At 32.9% G+C, this 23,917-nt stretch overlaps 2 protein-coding genes and 1 pseudogene across 3 annotated transcripts; 1 reads left to right on the top strand and 2 right to left on the bottom strand.

Moving 5' to 3' along the window:
* The window catches only part of LOC127790981 (uncharacterized), a 110,300-nt pseudogene that overhangs the window by 24,228 nt on the left and 62,155 nt on the right, over nt 1-23,917 (bottom strand).
* On the top strand, nt 1,352-4,206 carry LOC127790054 (40S ribosomal protein S12-like). Of its 2 annotated transcripts, none has more exons than XM_052319312.1 (5): nt 1,352-1,453; nt 2,352-2,392; nt 2,707-2,998; nt 3,756-3,821; nt 3,925-4,206. In XM_052319312.1, the coding sequence occupies exons 2-5, from the start codon at nt 2,385-2,387 to the stop codon at nt 3,982-3,984; spliced, it is 426 nt and encodes a 141-aa protein (XP_052175272.1). In that variant the 5' UTR covers nt 1,352-1,453; nt 2,352-2,384; the 3' UTR covers nt 3,985-4,206. The 2 variants fall into 2 exon arrangements, with proteins under 2 accessions (XP_052175272.1, XP_052175273.1); XM_052319313.1 differs by having other exon boundaries at nt 1,370-1,453; nt 2,355-2,392.
* Nucleotides 7,046-12,660, bottom strand: LOC127790053 (stromal cell-derived factor 2-like protein). Its single transcript, XM_052319310.1, has 6 exons — nt 12,173-12,660; nt 11,836-11,976; nt 10,620-10,757; nt 7,714-7,763; nt 7,489-7,618; nt 7,046-7,355 (listed from the first exon to the last, which is right to left on the bottom strand). The coding sequence occupies exons 1-6, from the start codon at nt 12,263-12,265 to the stop codon at nt 7,272-7,274; spliced, it is 636 nt and encodes a 211-aa protein (XP_052175270.1). The 5' UTR covers nt 12,266-12,660; the 3' UTR covers nt 7,046-7,271.

The raw sequence follows: 23,917 nt of genomic DNA, 5'->3' as shown, positions 1-23,917 counted from the left end.
GTGTTTTGATGGAAAATAAAAATATACAATATTAATTATATTATATATACTATTTTTATTTTTTATCATCTTTAAACAAACCTGTTCAACTCTAATATCATATATAATGCTAATTATACTATATATTTTCACCTTTAAATGCTAAAATAATTACCTCCCAAATTTGCTACATCAAATGGCAATGAGTATGTAAAATAGTAAAAGCAAAAAGTAAAAATATTTAAAATTGGATAGCATCTAACAATTCTAATCTAAATAGTAAACACCCAAAACTCATTCATTAAAATTCGTTGAACTAGCTCTGCATCTAATGATTCTAATCACAAGCTCACAACAAATCAAAGTAAAAAAAAAAATATCAACACAAGAACACTTAGAAAGCTTAAAACACAACAAACCCAAAAAAAAAAAGTTAAAAGTAAAAAAAAATTCAAAATGCATATCGAACAAACAACACAAATGCTGATTGTTGTTGCTAAAGTGGTGAAGCCTAAAGGCTAAAGCGAGTAAGAAGAACATAAGTGATTGTCGACAACTGACCCAATAGTGGCAATAAGCAAGAGAAAGAGACAGAGGGGTCAAGAGTAAGAAGACTGTAACTTACATAGCAGAGATATGTTACTATTATTGAGTGCTGAAGTGAGAGAAAGAAAGAGAAGTGAGTCTGAGAGAGAGGAAGGGGGAAGGTGGGGGAATGAAAAGTGGGTTTAATAGGTAGACTTAAGAATTGAGAATTGTGAACACACTGTAAAATTGGGCAGAGTAACGGTACAAAATTAGGCAGAAAACATGAGGAAGGGAAAATAAAATTAGTGTTTTATATTTAATTTTTTAATAAAATATTTATTATTAAAAAATAAAAATATATATATAAAAATTTAAAATTGAAACCTTTCAAAATTATGGATCTTAGGCAGCTGCCTATCTGGCCTTATAGTTGGGCCGAATCTACTTGCTTGGGATCAATTAAATTCCCTTGGGGCCGTAGTTTGAAGTTATATCTTCCAACTTAAAATAAATTTGTTTTATCATTGTACTAAATTTTATTTTTATTTATACGTGCATGTTATGTTGCACGGAACACCTCATAAGTGTCGTTTTTTCGTTTCTGAAACATTTTTTATTCTCGCTTCAGATCCTATTTATGTCTATTTTTTTAGAAAAACATCTGTTTCCACGTTTTCGTTTCCATGCAACATAGCGTAAATGGCGGCACGAACTACACGTTTAATTAAAAAAAAAAAAAGTTAAACTGACGTAAAAAGAGTATATATTGAACTGAGGCCTGGTCCGGTTCACTTCAGACTTGGGCCCTATGTTGTGGGCCTAATTGGGCTATACACCGAACCGGCGAGAATTAGGGTTTCAGATTTTTGCTATATATTAGCTTTCTTTGTCCTCCTCCTCCTCCTTCGCAGGCTGTGCGTTCTCAGCAGCATTTACTCATCAGCTGGTACTCTCTCTCTCTCTCTCTCTCTCTCTCTCTCTCTCTCTCTCTTAGTTTCCTCGTAATCTTGGTTTTTCGTAGAGGACTCTGATCTCGTAGAGTTGATTTAAGATTGTTATCTTTGGTTGGAAGATCAAAATTTCTTGTTTATCAACACTATTCCTATCTATAAAAACGTATGTTTCTATGTGCATTACGCGGGGAGAATTAGAATGCCTTGTTTGCTGGTTTTTTTTTCTTTTCTGTTTTTATTGTGTTACAAACTTGATGTCTCTAGGGGACGGGAGAAATAGTTATTGTCTTTTTTTATTGATGTGAAAGCAAAAAGAATTTTTTTTTTGGAGAAATTTGTAGTGTTTTATATATATATATATTTTGCTCTCCTTGTCCAGAACAGAAGTTTAGATGAATATAGCTACAGTCACTACTGAATCGTCACTTTTATGTTACCAATTTTGGAATGACTCTCAAAGTTCTAAGCAATATAGCTGCAAGGTCTAGGAATTAGGGTTTAAGGTATGTAGTGGCAATTTTGATGTTTGAGATGGTGGATACCCATCATACTGAATTAATGCACAAGGCAGACCCCATATGGTAGGATAAAGACTTGGTATGTTGTTGCTAAGCTTTTGCATGAGCTTAACTGTTGCTGGAGTATTAGATTGCTTTTAGTTTACGCCATACCTAATAGGAACCAGAGTTTGGTGTGAAGGTTAACAAGACTAGTTTACTATTCTCGTTTGTTATATGTTTCTCTCACAAATTCTACTGCTCAATTGAGTCACTTGTGCCATTACTGATGACCATTTTCTTTTAGCTCAATGAAACGTCATGTCTTTTAAGATTTAAGATATGTGCAAAAATTGTTTTTATTTGGTTAATGATTTCCTTTTTTCTTCATCAGCAGGTTCGAAATAAAGGATTTTGAAGAAGGAAAATGTCAGGGTACGTCAGTTACACTTCATCTGATGATTGCTTTTCTTCTAACTGAAAGTTGTTAAGTTAACCTAATGTTTTAGTTAATAATAGAAATTTGCTATATTTTCAGGTTGCATGTTGTCCTTGTCTTGCAAACCTTTTGTTTATTGTTTGTTTGAAAATCAGTTGAATCCTATATAGAGATTTTTGGATGATAACCCAGACTTAGTAAATAGGTTTTGTGTGTGTTCTTGTAAGCTTGTTGAGAAATTGCTAGTGGTCTGTGAATCTTAATGGGTTTAATTGTGTTATTCACAGTTGTCTATCCATTTTTGTTTCAGAGAAGAGGGTGTTGTTGCTGTTGAGGCACCTGCTGCCTCCGCACTTGGGGAGCCCATGGACATAACGACGGCCTTACAACTTGTGCTTAGGAAATCACGGGCTCATAGTGGGCTTGCTCGAGGTCTGCATGAAGGTGCAAAGGTGATCGAGAAGCATGCTGCTCAGCTTTGTGTTTTGGCAGAGGACTGTAACCAGCCAGATTACGTTAAACTTGTCAAAGCACTTTGTGCTGACCACAATGTGAGCTTAGTAACAGTGCCAAGTGCTAAGACTCTCGGCGAATGGGCTGGTGTAAGCAAAGAACTCCTAGTATAGTAATCCTTGACAATTTTTTATATGTTTCTCCCACAATTTCTCCTGCTTAATTGAGTCATTTGTGCCATCTGTGTATTCTCCTTTTGCATGGAAAATGGTAATATGTTTGTTTCCATCTTGAATATTTGATTGGAAAAATATTACTAAGTTACTAACTCTGCCCTAAACAAAATAAAAGTACAATTATGTAAGAATTATTTCACAGGTTAAGTTCAAGGAATGAAATATCAACTAATGATCATTAAATAATGAAGAAAATATTGCAAAATAAGGAACTATGTTGACTAAGTTGACAGTGTAGATTTTAGAGAATGATAGGTATCCATTGTGATACTTGGTTGGTATTTTCCCCCAGTGTTATTAAATTGTTAATTATTTTATCAAGGACCTCTCAGGCAACTTCAATTTTGTTCTTTATGCTATATAACATCTTCTCAGCTGAAAGCTGTCAGGACTTGTTTAATGGATTTTGCAGAAGTATAACACATCATATTCTGTCATCTTCAGTCTTGATCATGCACACCAAGTTTACTCTTTTTCCCTTCCAGAAAAATAAATCAGTTGTCTGATTAAATCATATTTCGTTCCAATTGATTGATTACCTTCGTCCTTCCTCCCTTGGCAGTTATGTTAATTGATGAATCCCTAATTACAGTTGTCTTCTGTTTTGTTTTTCCGAAGAAAATCTGCAATTACATTCTATAAAGCTTTATTTTGTGGTCTTGGCATGCAGCTGTGCAAGATTGATTCAGAAGGCAAGGCAAGAAAGGTCGTGGGTTGCTCTTGTGTTGTAGTGAAGGTACAATGAGGCTGGCTGTAGGAGTTCTCTATATATATATATATTGCTTGCTTGGGCAGTTTCATGCTAAAAGCTCATTACTCTGTTGTGTTGTGTTCTGCAGGATTATGGGGAGGAATCAGAAGGTCTCCATATCGTTCAGGAGTACGTGAAGTCTCACTGAGTGACTAGATAGAAGACAGATATGCGTTGCCCTATTTAATGTTGGCTTGTGAGTCTGGAGTATCTTAGAATATCCTTGCCCCTTTTAGTTGGTTTGAAGAACGTAACTTGGGAGGAAAAAAAATTTTGATGTTCTGAGTACCTTCTATAAATTTAAGAAAATTTGAGTGTTGCAGACTATCAATATTCTCTTTGGAATGAAGTATGCTCCTGTGCTTGTGCTCGTGGTTTCTAAGTTGCTCACAAAATGTTCTACTATTGTTCTGAAACCTGGCTTCCAAATGATTACAGTAGAAACGTTTGTTTTTAAGTTTCTATTTTTATGTTTTTCATTTGAAAAAATTTAGAAACTTTGGTTCGTTTTTGTGTTTGTTTAGTCTCTTGTATTTGTTTCGTTTTCTTCTATTATTTTGGTTTGGTGACTAAAAGGCTGTTGACTAAGGTCACCAACAACGAGAGAGAGAGGGGGTAAAGAGGAAGAGATGGAGGTCAAAATGCAAAATTTTGGTAATTTTCCTTTTTTATTTTTTGAATCAAATACCATGTATGTTATCGGTATGTTCAAAATAATAAAAGCAAAAATATCAAATTATATAGCATTTAACCCAAGTTTATAAAAATGTGACCTATTAATAGTTTATGTAAAATATACTGAAGTGGAAAGTATGGTTGATTGGAGTATAAAATAAAATACATTGAAGTAACCATATTATTATATTAATCAATATTCCATTATCTAATGTATTAAATTGTAATATGGTGAAAGAAAATGATTCTCTATAAGAAAAGGTATTTGTTTAAAATCTACTACAAAGAGATTAAGAGCATCAAGCTAAAGGAATTGTGTTAATCCGCCATCGCTTATGCTAGGAGTCTAGGACTTAATGGCCTATTCGTTATAGCTTAATTAGAGAGGCTAGGAGTCTAGGACTTTATAGCTTCGTTTGTTATAGCTTAATTAGAGAGATTATAATTTTTAACTTATCAGATTATAATTTCTAAAACTTATAATAGATTATAAACTTGTTTGCTGCACCTTCTCAAAAGTTGTAATTAAGTAGTTGTGGTGTTGATATCATAAGCTATAAAATAACTTATTTTTGTATAATTATCCATAATACCCTTAGTAGTTATAGAATGATAATTTAAAAATTAATTAGTGTATATTTATAAGTTTCAAGTGTTATAAAATAATTAATTAGAGTATATAGAGAGAGGTAGATGGCGAGAGAGAGGAAGAGATCTGAAAATGAAGATGACGGTGGAGAAGAGAGACTCTTGATTGTGTAGACGAGAGGGTAATTATTTGTTTAAAATAGGGGCAAAATTGTCATTAAAATGTAAAAGTTTAAGCAGAAGTTGTAGAAGCTGGGGTACCCCAACTTTGAAAAAATTAGCTTTTAGCTCTTCTAAAAACTAGTAGAAACTATAAACTAGAATTTTATAAACTAGAATAAACACTACATTCTCACTTTTTTGAAATTAGAACCTAAAAATTGTAGCTTTTAAGCTACAACAAACAGGTCCAATGTCTCAAGCTCAAGGAAATGCATTATGTTTATTTTTAAATTGAATAATTATTTTAATTTTTTATAATAAAATTTTATTTATAAAGAATCTTTATATATTTTTTATTTATATATTTTTCTTATATTTTTATTTTTTTTAAATACATCATTTTTATATTTTTATTTTATATCGTACTTATTTTTCATATTTTTATTTTTATTTTCGTACACCATAGATGATATATTCCTGTGGTTTGAGCAGTCGGTCACTAATGCCTAATCCTTAATCGTCTTACCGGAGCCACTTTTTAGCGCGCACAACCAACCAGAGGGCATCAAGGTTCTCAGGCTGATAAAGGACTGGTATAGAAATGTAAATTCAGAACATAAAAGATATAAGGAAAGAATTGAGAGTTTCAAGCCTCCACGACATAGCTTAATGGTTGAGCCAGTACATGAATTAGAATTTAAAGAGCTCTTGGACCGTAGCCGCTATATTGTCGGTTGGAGTCCTGTGTTCGAGTCTAACAACTATATTTCATGATTAATCTTTCATGCAAAAATTTTGAGATTGAGCTGCAAAAATCCTTAAAGTAAGGGATTTCACCTTTTTTGGAACCTAAGAATTAAGGATTCCAATAAAGGCCCTAATAAAGGACGGGCCTAGCCTGTCCTGTTTAGTTGGAGAGAGCATATTTTAATTTTAAACTCCTAACTTTTATTGAATCAACTAACAATTCTAATTAGAAAATATATAAATTTAACTATAAATTATTAGTTTTTGAAAAATAAAAAATATATATATAATTCCCTAGCTAAGCATAAGCATCAGCAAGCTCCAAGCGTTTCAAATGGCAGCAGTTGGTTCAAACATATTATTATAAAAGGGACAATCCAATCCCAAGTCGAATTAGAAAAAAGGAAAAATCAATAAACCAAAAACACTCAGGAAAAACACATTGCACAACTTACTTCTTATTGATTCGGTTTAAATCAACTGCTGAGAATTTACAAGAGCCTGCAATTCTATGACCATACTGTTGCCATCAAAATTTGCCCTCCTGTTCATATGTCATACGTGTAGTACCATCCCATATGTATCATCATGGCTACGGGAAGTATGGCCATTCACAAAGTTACTACCTCTTTCCATAGCTACAAAACCAAATCCAGCGAGAGACAACGATGCTAAGTACACAGCTTAAGAGTTACTCAAGTTTGCTCTGAGAGGCAAGGTATTCAATCTCACTACATTGTTTGTAAGGCATCGTAGTAGAAACAACTCTTTACCTGTGTTTAGTAGAGGTGCTGTATTTTTACCAAGTTTCCATCCTTAAACATTCATGGGCAGAAGAAGAATAGTGTAATCCAGAGGACAACAATAGCAAGAAGTAAGAGTTGCACATCGAGTTGGAAAACACTATTAAGCAAAATAGTGTTTAGAATACAAAGGATTTTTTTAGTTTAGATGCTTATAAGCAACCTAGTATAGCCACAGATGGACCTAATTCCAAGACGGGTAGCCAATGCCAATAATTAGATGGACGCAAGATGTGTTTGAAAGCAAAATCATTATAAGAACAAAGGGTTGGGGCTAGAAAATTGTAAAAACAAGTTATAAATTAACAGCTAGTTAGCCTGTCACTACAACATAATAGAAACAGAAATTTGTAATCCTCAAGAATGTTCAATATCACCAGAAAACAAGATCCAGCTAACATGCTCCAAGGAAAGGAAATCGTATGCATAGCATTCAAGGATCACAAAACTCTAGAAGACTTCAATTGCTTTCTGTAACTGGGAGGTATACACCCTCGGTTGCCAACCAGATGTTGTCAGCACGCTTATCTCGGACACCACAAACCTGTAAAATGTAAACAAGAACATTGTAACAAATATTTTTTATGCAGGGTGCTACTTCCAGTGCTTCATGGAGGTTTATGAAGACACTACTCATAAGGTACCAAATGCATTTTTTATACAGGTTTTCACTTTACCTCTTGTTGACCACCAGCAATTCGAGTGTATTTCTTGTCATGACTATGTAGGTAACCACCAGTGTCAACATGTCGAAGCCTGATCCTTTGATCTTGCCTCCAAGTTTTCCCACTTCCCTCTATTTCAAGCCTGTGAGGCAAATAAAGAATGAAAATTATGGTGGAAGGAAAAAGATACGTCAAATAAATTCAAAAAATCCAAACATGTAATTGTCAAATTCTCACCTCCAATAGTCTCCAGTATCTGACTCACCATCCCCACCAAAGCAACTCACCTGCAAAACATAGGGGAATTCAATAGTGAAAGTTCATTCTTGCAAGAAGCTTACACAGAAAATTTTGTTGACCTAAGAATGAAAATGGATGTGGTGAACCATGAATAATGTTTTAAACATGTAAGGAACCATTATTGACAATAGCACCAATAGCCAAAGAGTCTGTAAACTCTGTCAGTAACGACAATCAGAGCAATATTCATTGAAAACATGAAAAGGTAATTATCATTAGTAAGATATGGCCTTCAGGACATCGCTTAAATACTTGTACTCTATGCATCTCATATTGTGCATATGAAAAATACTATCCCCACATTTCATAATAATGCACTCATTAAAATATTTAAAATTTGTTTTCCTAAAGAACAGGAAATGATTCTCCATTGGGTTGCCATGATGAGGGGGAAGATGACATAGCATTACAACTATTGATAAAGTATTCAAACCTTTTCGGCTTCTTTAGTCACTCAAAACTCAAATGATAGAGAGGAGGGGAAGACTGACAGATGGTGGCCCAAAGCCACACATCAAATTTATTTTTGTGTGCGTGTGTTCATCTTATCCTCAACCCCAACCCCCCCCCCCCCCCAAAAAAAAAAAAAAGAGATTTCTAAAGTGGATGTGTTTTCTAGGTAATGACGGGCATACCCAGTTAAGCAAAATAAACTATCTTAAAAAGACAACTGCACACCATGAACTTTAAGCAACCAATGCATGACAAGTTGAATAAACCTTGAGGAGATAAGATTATACATTTTATGTAGTATGAAGGACAAAATTAAAACTTGGTTCACTTCTAGTGATGCTAAGTGATAGGGTTTAATTTTATATATATTTTTATCTAATTTAAGTCTTGGTGCTATTTTTCCTATTTAAAGTGTGAGTTTATGTGGAATTTACACAATTTAAATTTATTTTGTAGGAAAGGAGCAAAGGACATCAATGCAAATAATTGAGTCTTAATATTGTAAAGTAATTAAAAATATTAATTTAAAAATTAATACTATTAATTGAAGATTAATATTAATTGTGAAGAGAATTTTGGAAGAGAAAATCAAGAATGAAATAATGCAGGAAGATGAAGATAAAGAAAAGCAATAAGAAGAAATAAGAAGATAAAGAAAGAAGATTAAGATAGAAGAAGAAGACGGAAGTAGAGGAGAAGACTGGCAAAAGATAATATAAAAAGAAAAGGAAAGAGAAGAAGAAGTTGGGAGATGGAGGAGGAGGAGAAAGAGGAAGCAGGCAGGAGACGGAGAAGGTGGGCCAGGCAGAATTAAAGCAGAAGAAAGAAACTGGTAAGCAGGCAGTGCAGCATAGCAGCAGGCACAGTGCGGCAGAAGGGCAGTCCGTTGCAGACAGCAGCCGCAACGATTGGTGCAAGCAGGCAGCAGCAGCAGGTACAAGCAAGGCAGGAGAAGACAAAGAGCCGCAAGTCACATCTTTTCTCTCATCTTTTATTTTTTCATCGTATTTATGATCATGTTTTCTATGGATCCCATTAAATCTGCTATGAATTAAATTTCTTTGCTTTTGATGAAGCTTGAATCATTGACAATTTATATTTATTTGAATTGATTTTCTTTATCTATGCAAAGAGTCTCTTACTGTCCTTAAAACTCTTAAATTTTTTGCCAGTATTTAATTGATTTGTTATCAAGGAATGAGACCGAAAGGAAAGTTTCATGATTTGATCTAGGTAAGAAATTCCATAAGATAGTTGGAACGGAAGTAAGGACTTGTGTGGAATTAAATTGAATACCATTGATCTTAATGAATTGTTTAATATTTATTATTGCTATTGAAAAATAGATAATAAATATTGATCGATATATTTGCTATGACTTGAGAAAGAACATTAATTATTTTAGGGTTGTTCAACCATTGCATATTAAAATTGGATTATCAGTCAAACAAATTAAATAGGATTGGTTTAAGTGAAATCAAAATACCCTAGTGCTTAATTAATATTGGTTTTTCTTGTTATTCTTTGATTCTTTGAAATCAAATTAACTAGTTCTATTTTCTTTAGCTTTAGGTTAGTTACAGCTTTTCTGAATAGTTTAAATAATACTAGGGGAAACACAATTTTGGTAATTAGTATATAATCTATGTGGAAACGATATCTTATTCACTACTTTATTACTTGAATCATTTCGTCTACTTGCGAATTTGTCTATCACTAAGTTTAGAACACATGAAAAACAAACTGAGTTTTATAGCATAACAGACAGCAAAAAGACAAATCAAGATAAAAATTTTCAGACTAAGTACCAAGTGAAGAACAACAAAGATAAATACAGGGTATATTGATGATGCAAAAGAAGAAGGAAAAAAATTAGTAAATATTGTGAAATTATACAGAGGGACAATCCAGGCATAGTAAGACAGAATTACGTTAGTCAATAGTGATAGAAAGAGGCTACAGAGTTCCAAATGGAAAATTAAAATGAAACTGCAAGATAGTCTATTCAAGGGATTGTGAAAAAAAAACCAAAATTTTCTAAGGCATCTACTATAAGATAACTGAACAAGCATCAAATAATGCACTAGCTGATAACTATTAAATGAACATCACAGCTGCAGTTAAATGTTGATGAAAGAAAAAAGGAAAATGGGTGAGTATCATCTGCAAAATCAAGAATTGTGTATTCCGTAACACAAAGATTAACAACATATGTGACATGGAAGATAGAAGAATGCTTGTATTTAAGACAGTTATCAAGAAAAAAAAAAGTTAGAAGACAGTAAAAATATCATGAATTTTAATGATGCAAAATATATATATATATATATTTTTGGGTGGGGAGGGGGGGGGTGTTGGGGTGTGGAGACAAAAAAAGTAAACTTCCTAACCTCAAGATTGCCTGAAATCGGGGATGCATGCAAGTGGCTATGGAGCCATTTTCTTGTCCTCATATGTTGCAGTCGGATAAGGGTTCCACTTGGAATTGTGTCTCCTTGTTTGGAAGACTCCTGCACAGGCCTGACAATCTAGGCCAAAAAGGGAAAAAAAATCCCTATCAAAAATCTTGTAACTTCAAAACTCATTTTCCAATTATAACCAAAAAAAACTTGACTCCTATTTGGATTGGGTGATTTTAGAAAGAGGAAAATGGAAATTAGAGGAATTAGAAAGGGATGGAGCTAAAATTTTCTAATCATTTCCTTTCCCAACCATTTGCATATAATTTTGGGAGAGAATGAAGGAAACAAAAGTGTTAGATATTTTAATATGCTTAATACATTCCTTAATATTTAGAAAATGAGTAGAAGATGTTCAAATTTACAAATTTAACATATTTGTTTTAATATCTTGGATCAATCATCCAAAAAGATGGAGAGGTTAATGAGGTCGTTACTCATAGAATTAAGGTAGGAAGGTTGAAATGAAGAAGTGCATTTGATAATTTATGTGATAGTGGAGATTTTGTTAAAGCTGAAAGAAAAATTCTGTAAGACAGTTAACAAAACAATTTTGTTGTAGATCATAGAATTTTGGGCAGTAAATTATAAACATGCGCAAAATATGAGTGTAATAGAGATGAGGGTTATGGCAGATCTGCAACCATAATATGAAAAATAGAATTAGAAATGAGATTATCCATACTAGGGTCAGATTAGCTTATATTGAAGATAAGATGTGAGAAGAAAACCAATAGAGGTTCCCGTGAAGAAAGTGGATAGATAGGAGAAAGTCTTTAGCAAAAGAGAGAAGAAGACCCATAAAAACATAGTGGGAAACTCCTAGGTATATATGAGTTATAAAGGTCTCATAAAACACATTGCCCTCGGATAGAAATGAGTAGCATGCTAGAATTCATGTAGCCAACCCCACCTAGTGGGATTAAGGCTTGATATATTCAATTTGTGTCTAACCAAAAAAGAATAAGAAAATGTTTCTACTCCTTCCCCTTGTCTAAGGCTCTAACAAAACAATATAAGTAATATATATGATTCGCTTTTCTATCTTTTCTTTTCTTTTTCTCTCGGGTCCTTTATAACTAATATTGAATTCACCTTACTGTTCTCAATCCAAAACAACTGTTAGTAAAATGAATCATTAGCATACCCAGTAGCTATTTGAATCATCAACATTAGGGAAACCTGTGATCGACTGCTGACCACTGCCAGAACCGTATGGCACATCATGCGAATGCAGCCGGAATTTCGTCTTTTCATGCATAAGCTTGATAACTGAACCATAAGTAATCTGCAGGCATTAACCAATCTCAATCACATAAACCCCCTTGTATCTAGAATAGTACATATAAATATCATACCTAATCAAAGACAAACAACGAAATAAACACCTATTACAGACAACAATGGAATATCATAAATCTCCAATCTCAAAAAACAATTCAACATTCTCCTAAAGGAAACAATCCAATCTCAAAACAATTAACCTGAACGCCCTCGGAGGCGGCGTAAACGGGAGAAGAGTCGGGGTCGACAGTGAGAAAGAGGAAGATCGCGAGTGCGAAGAAAGAGAGAGCCATGGCGAGTAGCAGAACGATGAACCAGGTCCGTTGCCAAAAGGGCAGGTCAAGATCCGAACCCGACGACGACCCTAGGGCCTCTCTATAAACAATACGGGTCGGGCCAGAAAGGGCGGTCCTCCTGGGCGAGGGAGAAGAACTGGACGAAGAGGAGGAGGTTTTTCTGCGGGAGAGGCCTTGCGGTGGTTCTGACGGAGCCACGGCTGGAGAAGTCTCGTCGGAGCCTCCGGGCGAGGATCCGGTCCGTCGGCGGCGAATGTCAGGCTAACAGAAAACGGGTCTCCTCGGAATGGAATGGATTGAACTGAAGGTTCGAAACGTCTGATTTGGTTGAGGCGACACTGTGAGTGCTTCTGTCCTCTCTATCGAGTTGTAAGTAGTCGGGTTGAAGAAGAAACGAAGGCGAAGGATCCGATCTTCAATCTAGTGCCATGCCACGTAACGCGTGATGGCTGAAGCGAATGCCGTTATCACACGTGGCAACGTGATGACGTGCCCGGTTTTCATTGGATCTACGGACGTGAATGGGCTGGGTTTTAGAACGATGGATCAGTCTTTGCTAATTGGGCTTTCTAGATTTACAAATTATATTTCTTTTACTTTTCAAATCATCATTAAAATAATTTTATATAAATTAAAATAATAATAATAATAATATATACATGAAAACTAAATATACAATATACAAAAATTGTTATAAAATATTTACGTGCAAACCTGTTAATTAATACTAGTGATGAACCTGTGATGCACAGGAGAATTTAATTTAAAAATAAAAAAATAAACTTATTATTTTAAATAATTTTAATAGAATTGATAATTATAATTTTTTTAATTTTTAATTATTTATCAAAATTTAAGTTTAATTAATTATTCACTATTTAATATATTAATGGAAAATACTTTTAATTTAATATACTGCCATTCAATGTGTTAAAGAATAATTAACATAGTAAGTAGGTCATTTGACAAAATACTTATAATTTTTTTTATTTATTATATTATATTTATTTATAAATAAATATTATAAAATCTATAATATATCCAGTTAAAGACGTTCGTTATTTTCTATTTATTATATTATAGTTACAAATATAAATTAAAACTCTTAAATATGAGTAAGAATCAGTTTTTTCAATAATAACAAAATTTTAAAAATATAAATTTTGATTTCTTCCATAATCTTAAAAATGTGATATTTTAAATATTAATTAGTATTGAAAAATCCTAGCATTTGACAATCTTAAATAATTTTTTATGAATTTGTTAAGATATTATATTTTCAAGACTATAATATAATTATTAAAATAATTAATAATTAATTAATCACTACATTTAATTTAATGTAAGTTTTTGAGAAAAAAATTCACCATTGATTGACACTTAGCAACTTTGTTTGACTATCATATTTTAATATTATATTAATATATATAGAATAAAGATATAAATATAATATTTTAAATAAATAGACAATTTTCTATGACTTAATTAATAGTTTAAGTTGTCCATTAATATTTCTCATAAAACCCATGCAAATTTAATACAATTTTTAGAGGCAAAAAACAGTTTTGCAAATTTTTAGAGGGAACAAAAATTTGCAAACTATTTTACTTTAATATAATATATTATATATTATTATATTATACAAAGATAAGATTTTATTTAATGGATAATTTTCTGTGACTTAATTAATACTTTAAGTGTTTATTCATATTTCTCATGAATAGTATTTATTTTTGATTAATTGACGAATTAATTGATGAGAAGATCTAATAGAAAATATTTATTTTTGATTAATTAATAGCATTGAAAAATTCATGCAAGTTTAATACAAATTTTAGATGTAAAAAATAGTTTAGCAGATTTTTGGAAGGAAAAAATATTTGCATACTATTCTACTATATATTATATTATATAAAGATAGAATTTTATATAAATGAATAATTTTCTATGACTTAATTAATAGTTTAAGTGTTTATCCATATTACTCATAAATAGTATTTATTTTGATTGATTGAAGGATTGATTAAATATTTAATATTCACATAATAACATATTGGAAAACTTATGATTAGAATCTATTATTAATTCTACAATAATTAGTACATATTATTTCAAAACAATTGAAATATTTAAATTATTAATGTAAATTATAAAATATAAATTATTAATGCAATAAGTACTAAATGTAAATAATTGATGCAAGTTTTTGGAGAAAATTTTAATACTACTTATTATTTCAAAGCAATTGAAAGATTTAAATTATTAATATAAATTATAAAATATGAATTATTAATGTAATAAATATTAATTGTAAATTATTAATACAAATTTTGGGGATAAATTTCTTTTTTCAAGACTATCATACTTTTATATATATAAAGATTCATTCTGTAAGAATAATGTTAAGTTAATGTAAAAACAATGGGGGCAAAAAGGTAATCTGCATTCACCTTGCTTTACTAAATTACACAACATTTTAAACGTTACATAAATTTTTCTTTCTCTCGTTAAATTTGATATGACTTTTTAACACCATAGATAGGCAGTGAAATTGAAGTAATTGTAAAAATTACCCTTCATATTTCTAAAATAATATTAACCTTCTTTACTATTGAATAAAAGGACAAAATAATTATTTTACTCTTCATTCTCTTCAATTTTTTCTTCTCTCTCATCTTTGATTTGGAGTTGGGTTCAAACTCAAATTTGGAGCTCGACTCATAAATGAGCCAAATTTGAGCAAGGCAAGCTCATGAATAAGCTTGCGAAATAAATATATTTTTATTATTTTAATATTATTTTTTAAATAGGGATTGAATTTTTTTCTTTCCTATTCAAAATATTATTGTTTAATTAAAGATGCATTAGAGATAGATATAGAAACAAAAGTTTTTTGTTTCTAAGAAAAAAAAAATCTATCTCAAAAATGAAATTAGAGATGAAAAATATATGTCTCTAAGCTAGATCCGGATTTAATCTTGAATCACCTCATTTTTTCTCCATTTGTCATTGTTGATGTTATCACCATCACCTTCGCCATTTGTTTCCCTTACTATCAACACCTTTTTCTCACAATTCTCATCGTCTTCATCATTTATCTCCCTCATCATCGACACTTCATTCTCACCATTGTCACTGTCTCCATCGCCGTTGTTGCTTCCTCTACCATCCATCTATGCTGTTGTTCTATTTTATTCTAAGTCTCTAGCGAGTCGAGCTTGAGTTCCCCTTTTTCATAACAAGCAGAATAGCTTAGATCGGCTCGGCTCGCCTCATCTCGATTACAACTCTTGCCTACTAATGAAAAAATATTTTTTAGTAAATTTAGTTCATTGATGATGACTAAAACCTTTTGAAATATTAAGTTTGATAATCTTTCAATCAAGTGACTTGATTAAAATAATCGAGTGTTTATTGAAAATAATCGAGTACTTAATCAAGCATATGAAAAATCAATCAAGTGCTTAGTAAGTAAAGGCTTTTTGTGAAAATTAATCAAGTAAACTTTGAGAGTAATCGAGTAATGCTCAATTCATTTTCAAAATAATCGATTACATTTATAAGTATAATCAAGTAAGTACTTGATTATCTAGTTTCTTATACTCAAGTGTATTATACAATTTTCAGTCACCTTCAAATTATCTGAGTAAGGTAATTCAGTAATTGAGTAATCCTTGCTAAAACTCGAGTGCATTTGTTTAAGTAATCAAGTATGAAAGAATTGATAGATACTCAAGAGGGGGGTGAATTGGGTTTTCAAAAAAAATTTAGGATTTAAGAGCTTTCAAGCAAAGAAAGAATTAATTTGCCTTTTAGAGTCCTTGAAAGATGAATATGAAAGATTTTATTTAAAGCTTAAACTCTTGGAGTTTTAAGAAATGATGATGCAAATAAATCTTGAGTTACAATGAGCTTTGCAATACTAAAAGGATTGCTATAATAGCAAACTTTGAATGTTGAAAACAAGAATTTGACTTACTGAAAAATAAATCTCGGTGAAAGTAAAATAAAAGTGCTAAAATACAAAAGAGAAATGAAAAATGCAACGCAAACAAATTTTATAGTGGTTCAGCTAACAAGCCTACTCCATTCCCTTGGCTCCTCACCAAGGATTTAACTAATTTACTATAACTTTTTTAGACTCAATTATAACCTTAACTTTTCATAGGTGCAGTTGTAACCTCTGATTTTTACAGGCTCAACAGTAACTAATACAACCAATTTTTAAAGGCTCAATCGAAATCACTACTTTTTCGAAGGATCAGGTTTAACCTTTTTCCTTTTAAACCTTAGCTGTAACAACAACAAGATAAGAAATGATTACAATTTAAAACACTTGAGAAGCTCTTACAAGGTTTAGAACAAACAATACGATTGGCTTCTCACAAAGAAAAAAAAGATACAAAGAATATAAAGAATATAAGCACTATTTCTCTCTTTTTGTTATTGAGGATGAAAGCTTGAAGAACTTTTTTGGCTCACTTTAGTGGTAGAAAGAATTCAAGAATAACAACATTCTTCTTCATCTTCACCTCCTTTTATATATGTTGTCTAAAGAATGAAAATTTGTAAGGACAACTTTCTTTTCCTATAAAATAATCATTAGAATATTCAAATATCATGCTAAATGATTTATGAAAATTTTAAAGCCTTTTTGGAGTATTAAAGGTCTAAACTATGCATTGAAAGCACTTGCAACGGATAGTTCAATGGCAAGTTTCATGGCTCTATTTTTAAGTTTTAGCACAAAAATAATCAACTAACTTTAGCTCTTACTCCAGTAAGCATTGACTGCACTTGAGTAGACTTAGTAGATATTTGACTATACTTATCAGCTACTCAATTATGCTCAACAGTCACTCGATTAAACATGAGATACAGAAAGCTTGCATAAAATACTCGACTATCACTTAATAATAGCCAATTATACATCAACACACACTTGATTACTAATGAAAAATACTCGATTTAAAATTCCATAAACTTAGTCCAAACAAACATACTCGACTAAGGAAGAGACATGCTCGACTAATACAAGATTATACTCGATTATGCACAACTCTTAGTCAATTACAAATGATATAACCCTCGACTACAACATAGTGATAGAGTTGTAACTTGGGAGCCAATCATAAGAGTTGTGAGTTGGCTACGTTTCTTATAAATCTCAGATATATTTTGATTAATAAAAGTATTTTTATTTTAATACTAGGCAATGTATTCATCTTAATATTTTTTTTTATCTAGCTGAAGGCCAAAGAGTGTAGCAATATCAATCGGGTTAAGATGAGATCATACTAATGAGATCAAATGACTAATACTTCATTCTTAAACTCTTCCTAGCCATAAGACTATAGAGTGGGGCCTTTATAGTACTGTCAAGACTGGTAGACACTATGTATGCTCATAAGGAAGGTAGTTGATCTCATTGACTACTTATGTGATGACACTAATGCACGTGTGTAGGTGCTCATTAGTGAATGGGTTCATTGAATGACCTAACCCGAGAATACCCAAATGGTAAGTCTTACTAAATGTCAATTGGGAGTTCTCTGTGACGACAGGTGCTAGTAATCTTTTTTCCTGAGGAACCATGGTTATCTTGTATGAAAAGTGTCATGCTTTGATGCCACTGCTCGGGGTCCAGTGAGATGGGTCTCTAATAGGGTGGTTATTGGGTATGATCTGAATCATATAAAGGTAGGTGAGTACGCAAGAAGGAATCTATCGACCTTAGTAAGAATCATAAAAGGTATATTCTCTATGTGAATGATGAAGTTACAACTCAAGAAGCTGTTGGCCAATGCAGATAGTTGAGAATTAATAAGAGTTATTAATTCAACTATAAGAGTTGTGGACTTAGCTTGTACACAGTGTTGGTTATTAGAAGTTTGACATTTCACCTTACTTCTAAACCGTATCGAGGCATTATGATAGAGGGATTGAATAGCACTGGAACTTGACACGGAAAAGGTTCATCTGAAGTGCCATTTGCATTTCATCATGATATGGAGGCCATGATACGTTGCTAGACGTCAATCTTGGTCTAAGGGCAAAATGGTAATTTTGTCTTGAGACAACATAAATTACGAATCATACTCAAGGAGTTTGATTAGGAGTAGGATTCTATAAATTGTCATTTTCCATCTTCATAGCGAACCTATAAGGTCACATACAAACAAAGAAAATTTTTATGAAAAAAATTTAATGGGATCAAAAAAGTGTTTTGGGCCTGAACGAATTTGTGGGTTTTTGAGGCAAGCTAGCACTCGTGAAAAAGTCCATGGGATGTTAATAAGGAGCAAGAGAAATCAGGGGAGAAAATGACAACGGGCTGTATTGAGTGTGGCTTAGGGCTTGCCAGCACGAGGCCCCGTGGGTGCCTGACATGACCCGCTCGTGGGTGCCCAACATGGCCCGGAAGTAGCCATGGGCGCCCGCTTGGGCCAAGGAGGTGGCTAGGCTACCCATGGCCCATGGGCGCTAGCGAGACCCATTGACACCTAAGCACGTGCGCGCGGCTAGAGCGGCCTGGCCCAAGTGAGCGCGATGGGCATAGCCCAACGCGGCTAGCCCATCAGTGGGCTGGTCGCGGCCCAACATGGCCTAAATGTGTTAGACTTGTTTCCAAACCATAGTTAGACTAGGGTTTGGCCTTCTCCCCTATAAATAAACCATTAATGCCTTTGCCTCTTTACGAAAAAATGACTTTTGAGAAAAGTTAGAGAGAGAAACCTGATATTTTCAAAATATTGGGGTAGATCTTGCGTTCTTGGCGCAAAAAGTCTCAAGAGACGTGCTCGTTCACATTCATGAAGCTTATCTTTGATGTGGATCACTTGAAGAGGGTGGGTGACACCTCACAACACGAAGATTCGATCTTCCCGAGTTAAAAAATCAAAAGGTTGGTTTTTATTTTTATTCTTTATTCTTGAAAAGATTATATAGTTACAAACTAGATTCGATCTTTTGGGTTTCATGATCAGCCAAAGAGTTTGGTAAAACGAAAATTTTTTAAATTTCCATTGCGTTCCGTACTTTGAAACCCATCACATAGATCACTCAATTGCTTTTGATATAGCCAAGACTTGCAATAAATACTCTATTAACAAGAGTATTCATTCAAGTGATATTCAACCATTGTAATGACTCGTTTATCCATGATTTAATAACAATTTGTGGCTTTGAGGTATTAGGTAACAAATGTTAAATTTAATGTATTTTTAAATGAGGAAGTAATAGAAAATATTCAAAAATTTTAGGGTTTAAATGTAATTTTAAAAATTAGGAGTGGGATTGCCTTAAAAATAAAATATGTGCATATATAGGTATATAGGTAAGGAAGCTGGTAGATCGAGTGGCACACACGCGCGGGGGTCTGGTGATGGTCACGGGTTTGAGCTTGGGGGCGTGTGAGGGAATTTTTGCTGGAATTATTTCTAGCTAGCAAATGCCAAAAAGGTGTCGTTTTGAAGGTGCACCATGCATAAGGTCCGCATGGCCAAGCGTGGCCCTGCATGGCTTTTTTAACACCTAAAATTTTTTTAACGTGTTATAACTTAGGATTTCAAGAATTCTTTTTTTTTTCCTCACACCACAACCACTGATATACAACATACAATTCTCAAAAATCCTAATTTCACCTTCTCAGCCTATCAAACCCAATAATCAAATAGCTAAAACATGTGATATCATTACAAATGCAGAAGCCAGATTGAACCTGCTATGGTTCATAACCATAATTCTTTATTTATCATATAAGAAATCAATCACATCTACAAAATATATTACATGGATATCATCTCTCGTGAGTAATAACTAAACGTCTGAAACATGACTAAAAACGTACTAAGGTTTGCATAGGTTCTAATCATCAACTCAATTTCTCGTACATAATTAAAGATATGCTAAAACATACTACATACAACAAAATAAGCTTATTCTTCTACTATCCCCTTTCCCTTAGAGCTGCTTGTCTAACCTGGAACATTTGAATATTCTAGGGACACAGTCTAATTAGAAGATGAATCTTCTAGTGAGAACTCTAAAACAATTTATATATATGCATGAACAGGTATAAAATGCATGAGAAAACAACGAGGACTATTCCGAAGTACCTCGTGAACATGTCAGCCTCCTCCAATGAGAGCTTTCTCAATGGCGTATTCTAACGCCTCTTTGGAGATCCTTGACCATGTCACCTTGGCTCAACCTCACAGAAACACCACATCCATTATCCTTTAGGCTCACACGGTCTCCCTCATGAGAGCTTTCTCATGGTGCATGTGTAACACCCCATTTTCCAAGCGTGTTATAACTTATGACAATTTTAGGATAATAATTTTTTTTCTATTCAAAACTACGGCTAAACCATATCATTCCTCATATTTATTCCAAAATTTCCATTTATCTATCTTGAATGAGAATCATCATAAACATCAAATGCGGAAGCTAGAATTGAACCTTAACTTTAACATTAACCAATAAAAAAGTTATACATCATCACTCTTCAAAACATTCAGAATTCAAAATAGCAGAACTTTAAATACATAGGCAACATGGACACATAACTATTACATCATGCACTTTAGTTAAGTGCCATTACATGCCTCTTTCATTCTGGTTTCTGCTACAGTCTTCATTTAGAACATTTGAATATTCTAGGGGCAAAGCCCACGTTAGATGCTAAATCATCTAAGTAAGGGTACATCATTTAATACACATGTATGTATGCAATGAAACATATCATCATTACTCTATGTTTGGGTTGATCACACCCAACTGCTGCCTGCCATTTTTACAATCTCCCTACTAGACTGAGGTGTATTAACAATCGAAATATGGTCGAAAGAAAAAATCTCTATTTGATAGGGCTTCTTCCTATACCTATGAATTCCATTGGACCCAGAAATGATACATTGAAAGACTCCTTTAGGTCTTCCAATATCAATAGGCTGATTATTTCGCTCCTGTATCTTCCAAAAGGAAAAAAGATCTCTGAGAGTTGTTTCCTAAATCCAAAAGAGAGTACTTGGGTTCTCCCAATAACTAAAAAGTGTAGCATGCCTGAATCTAACTGGGGTTCACGGTGGTGGAGGAACTGGATTGGAAAAAAGAGGGGTTTTAGTTGTAAGATATCTAATGAAACTGTCGCTGGAATTGAGATCTTATTCAAAGAGAAAGATATCAAATATCTGGAGTTTCATTTTGTATATTATATGGATGATCCGATTCGCAAGGACCATGATTGAGAATTGTTTGATCGTCTTTCTCTGAGGAAGAGGCGAAATAGAATCAACTTGAATTCGGGACCGCTATTCGAAATCTTAGTGAAACACTGGATTTGTTATCTCATGTCTGCTTTTCGTGAAAAAATACCAATTGAAGTGGAGGGTTTCTTCAAACAACAAAGGGCTAGGTCAACTATTCAATCAAATGATATTGAGCATGTTTCCCATCTCTTCTCGAGAAACAAGTGGGCCATTTCTTTACAAAATTGTGCTCAATTTCATATGTGGCAATTCTGTCAAGATCTCTTCGTTAGTTGGGGGAAGAATCCGCACGTAATTTTCATAAATAGAAATAGAAAATTAAAGGCTTGTTATTCAACAGTATAACATGACTTTTATGTCTGTGTCAACCAATATCTATCTAGATCTATCAGAATTGTTTGTAAATAAATGAAGTAGATTTCAAAAATAGAATACAGATTGTTATACATATGATTTCGATACAACAATGGGTTGCCCGGGATTCGAACCTGGAACTAGTCGGATGGAGTAGATAATTTACTTGTTAAACAAGCAAAAACCCCTCCCCAAGCCATGCTTGCATTTTTCATTGCACATGACTTTCCCTATATATACATCTAAAACTCAGTTCTTTCCTTAGACAAAACTTTTTTTTTTAAGGGTTGAATACTCAGTTGATTTAAGCCTTACTACATGAACATTTCAGAATAGAAATAAATGAATTTTTTTTTAATTCTTCATCATTCAGATTATTTAGGGAAAATCTCTATTTACACGATCTCATAACAAATCATCAATGATTTGCCAGATCATTGATACAAATAATATCCAAATACCAAATTTGCCTTCTATATAACCCCCGCGAAGTAAAAGAAGCTTTTGGGAAGGTCAAAGAGAAAACTTGTTCTTCCTCCGTAAAGAATTCTTCCAATAATTTCGAGCCTAATCTTTTCAAAAAAGCATGTATCGTACTTTTGTGTTTACAAGCCAAAGTTCTAGCACAATAAAGTCGAAGTATATACTTTATTCGATACAAATTTATTTTTTTTTAGGATCCGCTATAATAATGAGAAAGATTTCTATATATACGCTCGAATCGGTCAATAATATCCGAATCGGATAAATCGGACCATATTGGCTTACTAATAGGATGTCCTAATACATTACAAAATTTCGCTTTAGACAATGATCCACTCAGAGGAATAATTGGAACTATGGTATCGAACTTCTTAATAGCATTACCTATTAGAAATGAAATTTCTAGCATTTGACTTCGTACTATTGAAGGGTTTAGTCGCACACTTGAAAGATATCCCAGAAGGTTGAGGGAATGGTTGGATAATTGGTTTTTATGTATCCTTCCTGGTTGAGACCACATATAAAAATAACATTGCCAGAAATTGACAAGGTAATATTTTCATTTATTCATCAATAGAGACGTCCCTTTTGAAGCCAAAAGGGATTTTCCTTGATACCTAACATAATGCATGAAAGGATCCTTGAATAACCATAGAATGGCCTTAAAATCTTTAGTAAAGACTTCTATGAAATGTTTTATTTTTCCATAGAAATATATTCGTTCAAGAAAGGTTCCAGAAGATATTGATCGTAAATGAGAAGATTGGTTGCAGAGAAAAACAAAGATAGATTCGTATTCACATACATGAGAATTATATAGGAACAAGAATAATCTTTGATTTCTTTTTGAGAAAGAAAAACTAGATTTCTTTGGAGTAATAAGACTATTCCAATTATGATACTCGTGGAGAAAGAATCATAATAAATGCAAAGAGGAGACATCTTTTACCCAGTGTCTAAGAGTTTGAACCAAGACTTCCAGATGGATGGAGTGGGGTATTAGTATATCTAACACAATTTAAATGTGAAAATTTGTCCTCTAAAAAGGGAAATATTGAATGAATTGATCGTAAATTATGAGATTTGACTATTTCTTTTCCTTTTAGGGAAAATATTAATCGTAGAGAAAATGGAATTTCCACAAGGACTGCAAATCCTTCTAACACCATTTGAGAATACACATTTGTGTTGTGTCCAAAAAATGGATTTTGGTTAGAATCATTAGCACAAAAAATCAAATGATTCCGTTGATACATTTGAGTAATTAAACGTTTCATAATTAGTAAGCTGGATTTATTGTCATAACCCATATTTTCCAAGAAAATTGATCTATTTAACCCATGATCATGGGCAAGTGCATAAATATACTCCTGAAAGATAAGTGGATATACGAAGTCGTGTTGTTGAGATCTATCTAGTTCTAAATATCTTTTGAATTCCTCTATTTGAAATAAAAATGGAACCAAAGAGAGAGGATTTTGGGGGTTATCAAATGATACCCAGTGCCTATTGCGGGAAAGGCTTTTCCCATGCGTGGATT

The sequence above is a fragment of the Diospyros lotus genome, chromosome 14 (assembly GCF_014633365.1).
Source record: "Diospyros lotus cultivar Yz01 chromosome 14, ASM1463336v1, whole genome shotgun sequence".
Lineage (NCBI taxonomy): Eukaryota > Viridiplantae > Streptophyta > Magnoliopsida > Ericales > Ebenaceae > Diospyros > Diospyros lotus.
The sequence above is the reverse complement of the archived record's forward strand: the minus strand, read 5'-3'. Positions and strand labels throughout refer to the sequence as shown.